Below are 5,000 nucleotides of genomic sequence, written 5' to 3'. Positions count from 1 at the left end.
TGGTGTTGTAGTTGTTGTTGTTGTTGTTGTTGTTGTTGTTGTTGTTGTTGATGTTGAAGAAGAAGAAGAAGAAGAAGAAGAAGAAGAAGAAGAAGAAGAAGAAGAAGAAGAAGAAGAGGAAGAAGAAGAGGAAGAAGAAGAAGAAGAAGAGGATGATGATGATGATGATAATGATGATGATGATGATGTTGTTGTTGTTGATGATGATGATGATGATGATGATGATGATGATGATGATCTTCTTCTTCTTCTTCTTCTTCTTCTTCTTCTTCTTCTTCTTCTTCTTCTTCTTCTTCTTCTTCTTCTTCTTCTCCTCCTCCTCCTCTTCTTCTTCTTCTTCTTCTTCTTCTTCTTCTTCTTCTTCTTCTTCTTCTTCTTCTTCTTCTTCTTCTTCTTCTTCTTCTTCTTCTTCTTCTTCTTCTTCTTCTTCACGTACCAAGTCTGTGCCAGACATCGGCGATCACGGTACGCCATTCATCTCTCTGATCAGATAACTTCAGAAAACTAATATTACTCTTCTCTTTCTTTGTCACCCAGCTGTTCAAACTATTCAAATATGTTTTTCTTGGTCTACCTTTACTCTTTTTACCTTCTATCTTTCCTGTGAGAGCAAGATGTTCAATACATTTATGTCGATTTAGGTGCCCTAAAAATTGCATTTGTCTTTTTCTTAATGTACGAATGAATAACCTTTTAGTTTCAGCTTGCTCTAATACTTCTTCATTAGTTTTCTTCTCTGTCCATGAGATTCTTAACATCCTTCTGAGAAACATTTCTTTTTTGTTATTAGCACCTGAATAAGGGGTTTAAACCGAAACTTTCAGTGACTTTTTGTTTGTTTGTTTGTTTGTTTGTTTTTTCTTTTCAAAAGCTGTTATATTCATCTTTGTACATTACTTTTTACAGTCTACAGCTTTTGGCAAGATGTTCAATACATATGACCCTTGTCTTGTCAAATGCTCTCAAAATCCGAAACTTTATTCAAGTTAAAGTCCCGGGTTTGAAAGTTTTTGAAAAGATGAGGGTCATTTTAATCGATCGATATTTGAAGGAGATGTTTTCTAGCCAAAAATTTTAAAACGTATTTTTTTTCTTCGCAGTTGATGCTATGCAGTTAGATAAAATATTCACAACCTCCACCATACCAACACACAAACTTTTGTGTGATCTTGAACGTTTTTATAGTTTGTTATAATTTAATGAAATCTAATCATTAAAACGGCTGTCTAAAAACAATAACCAAGAGCTGAATGGCGTCAACTTCGTTCCTTCCATATTGTTCTGCGGCTATGTGGTCTTGTGGTATGACACTCGCTCTCGGATCGGAAGGTCCTGGGTTCGAGCCTCGCTCGGCGCATAGTTGAGTCCTTGGAGAAGGCTCTTTACTCACATTCTCTGACCGTACTCAGGTGTAAAACGAGTACCTGGCCGTTAACAGCGTTGTCTCTGTCCCTTAAATTTGTTAATATCGCGTGACAGGCGTCATGTCTCGTCCTACAGGTTATGTGTTGCTGTTGGCCAGTGACCCCTTGTAAAGCGCTTTGAGCACGTTTAGTGGATATTGCGCTATATAAAAGCTCAAATTTTTTTTTTCTATAATAATTAGCTTCATATTTCAACATTCATAATAATATTATGTCATGTATCTATCTACTCCTTGTCACAGTGTATTCCCTGTCGATACTTCGACCCTGAACTGATGCGGGCCTACAACGAGCTGAAGACAAGGGGACACAAGTTTGAGGTGGTTTTCATATCAGCTGACCGAAGTGAAGAGGCCTTTATGCGCCACGCCACGGGAATGCCCTGGGTGACCTTACCTTTTGATGATCCTAGAATTGAAGCCATCAAGAAACATTTTGATGTAGACGGTAAGATTAAGAATCAGGCTATCAAATTCGTAATATTAATATGCACATTCGATCTTGTTCAACATTTCTGCCAGAAACTGAAAAAAAATAAACCCCAAGAAAAAACCCCCCAACTTATTAGAGGAGGGACGTTCAAAGTCTTCTTCGGCTCTTTTACAACAATTTGCTTTTTGTTATTTACTTAGTTAAAGAGTAAAATGGGTGTCTTCTTTGCCACATAGAACCTTGCCCTAAGTGTTTTGAAAGATTAGCATTTTCCTAGTGATTCCAAAGTGCATTATAGATTCAAAGAAAGTGTTGTTATCTCATTTTCTTTCTTGGTTTGACTTAGGAGGTTTCAAATGTCATATTAGAAAATATAATATGAAGTGAGTTAAGAGAAAGGTCAAAGGATAATACCCGACTGTTCCGACTTTCACCGACTGTTCCGACTATATCCGCCTGTTCCGACTTTCTCCGCCTGGCCACGAGAGGAACGATCCTACAATCAACGCTATCCACCACTACATTGTAAATTTTAAAAATATTTATTTTAAATATTTTTTTTAAAGCGGGGGAAGGGGTGGGGGGGGGGGGGAGGTGGGATGTCAAATATACTATCTTTCTCGAGTCAACACACAAGAAACAAGGACGTTTATTGGTGAGTTAGCCCTTTAGGCTATGAGTTCTATTCTCAACACAAACATTTAACACATAGACGATTGAGCCATTGTCTGGGCTCCGATCGTAGCCATAGTTAAGTTATAGATAGTATGCGCTTGGCTTGGAAGCTCATAACATTGCCATCCGGAAGTTATAACGGACCAACACACAAAACTATGTGTAATCTTGAACGTTTATAGTCTGGTTAATACAGTTCAGTGAGCATTACTCATGAACGCGGATGGCAAAAAACAATAACAAAGACCAAAGTGACGTCATCTTCGAACTATCTATGACCTGACACTGAAATCCAAAAAGACTGGCATTTTGACGTCATTATTTGGTTTTTGCACCGCATAGTGAGTTGTCGTTAGTGGGTGCTCATGGAAACAAGTGGCCCCATTGGTTGAACTATTGAATACAACTCACCATTTGTTTTCATTTGTGGCCAAAGACTAGCATTTTGACGTCAATTTTTGGTCGGTGTCAGGCTATAAAAGTTAGCGATGGCTACGCTCCGATATTGGGTGAATATTAATTCAGAAAAGTGAGTGGAGCAGACTCTTATGTTGATACTAACAAGACAATCATCTCTTATTAAAAATTTATCTGAAAACTCTTATATCATATTAGATCATATGTGACCCTCGCCTCAAAACGGTATTATGTCGGAATGATTAAGATGCTGAAAATTGAATTCATTGCCAGAAATATCCGACTGACAATGAGTTTGTATGTTTTATTGAATAGAATGAATATCCTATCTTAGAATGCTGAATAGAAATAATTCAAATTTTCGACCAGTTTAGCTTTAATTCAGTTTTTTAGTATCTGGTTCATCCCGACATAATGCCGTTTTGGGGCGATGGGTCACATATATCGATTGATTTAGATAACCATTGATAATACTATTCAGTAGGTACAGTGGAATCCGCATAAAGTCAACACTCTTAAAGTCAACCTCTGCTTAAAGTCAACACGACACCGCTTGTTGGTCCCAGATTCCATGTTCTTTATCTACGCGAGTTCCGTTAATAATGGATAAAATCAACCTTGCTTAAAGTCACCCAATCTTTCTGGTCCGGTGGTTAACTTTATCAGTATTTCTCTGTGATGCAATTCACTCATTTATTCATTCCTTCATGCACTCAATCATTAATCAATTTGCGGCGCTGCACTGCGGCTGTCGCCTGGGGTTATTCCAGTCTTCCCTTGGAATAGACCCAAGAGACAAATTTCCCCTATGGGATGAATAAAGAGAATTTTATTTATTTTATTATATTATGCTTTCATCCATTCACATACCTATTCATTCATGTGATGTGTTTATACTATTTACATTTTACTTACATTTCATTTTTCTTGTTGCCATGCAAAATCTTTCTTTCTCCAGGTATCCCGATGTTAGTTCTCGTTGATGAAAAGGGAACGATTATCACAATGAACGGGAGGCAATCGTTGAATGACGACCCCTCTTGTAAGGTCAGTTGAAGTTATGTACCTTTAAAGGATGTCTTGGACGGCAGTTTGTCTTGGTCCCAATCATCTGGTTTTTCTGCTGACACTTTTCTTAGAATGTTTCTTCAGAGTGCCATTCAATCACTCACAAAAACCCTTAGAAAAGCATCACCATTATTATGTTTTCTTTCATGACCGTTTTTTTTTTTCAATTTCCAGCATCATTTGGGTCCATTTGGTTTCTTCTTCTGTTAGAGCTATCTCTCTTTTAAGTTCCCTTCCTTGAGCTCTTTCTTCTCGTTCTTCTCTACGAATTCTTTCTTCATGTTCTTCTCTACGAATTCTTTCTTCATGTTCTTCTCTACGAATTCTTTCTTCGTGTTCTTCTCTACGAATTCTTTCTTCATGTTCTTCATTTACTTTCTCTTCGCACCATGAAAATATTCTTTCCTGGGGTATTTCCAAGAGACTTAAGTATCTTTTATATGCTTCCATGTTGCAATAAATTAGTTACGATATTTTATATTATTTACAGGATACTGCTACTGACTGTTTTACACTTACTGGTATGAACTGTTCTATTTTTTTTTTTAGATCTCTCTCTCTCTCTCTCTCTCTCTCTCTCTCTCTTCTTTCAACTTATTATGTATGTTGAATTGGATGCCTTTTCCCGTTATATCTTATAAAGCAATGTGTCAATACAATGCGGAGTTATTATGACTTGTGTCGATAACAATGTATCAATCGCGTGTACTTTAAACTAGGTTACTACGAAAAGTTTATCACCAGTGTATGTAACTCGTCGTTAGTTTGTGTACAATTATTCGCAATGACGCTTATATACTGGAGTGTGACAACAATAATAGGATGCCAAAATAATCCTGAGTTATCTATCACTAACATGACGGCTAGTAAACTCCTTTTTTAAAAAAGACTCACTTTTCAGAACATAATATATAAGTGGTTTTCGGTAACAGTAATATGTAAAAAATGTATTTTAATCAAATCACTATGCAAAACAAATCACGA

General features: G+C 36.8%; 1 protein-coding gene across 2 annotated transcripts in view; it reads left to right on the top strand.

Moving 5' to 3' along the window:
- The window catches only part of LOC144967105 (nucleoredoxin-like), an 83,795-nt gene that overhangs the window by 72,616 nt on the left and 6,179 nt on the right, over window positions 1-5,000 (top strand). For both annotated transcript variants that reach the window (XM_078903941.1, XM_078903943.1), the window contains exons 5-6: window positions 1,667-1,871; window positions 3,907-3,995. In XM_078903941.1, coding sequence (XP_078760067.1) covers window positions 1,667-1,871; window positions 3,907-3,995 — 294 coding nt within the window. The remainder of the gene's footprint in view (window positions 1-1,666; window positions 1,872-3,906; window positions 3,996-5,000) is intronic.

Source organism: Berghia stephanieae, chromosome 3 (assembly GCF_034508935.2).
Source record: "Berghia stephanieae isolate SIO BIC M18660-M18661 chromosome 3, UCSD_Bste_1.3, whole genome shotgun sequence".
Lineage (NCBI taxonomy): Eukaryota > Metazoa > Mollusca > Gastropoda > Nudibranchia > Aeolidiidae > Berghia > Berghia stephanieae.
This window is presented reverse-complemented; position numbering and strand designations above follow the sequence as displayed.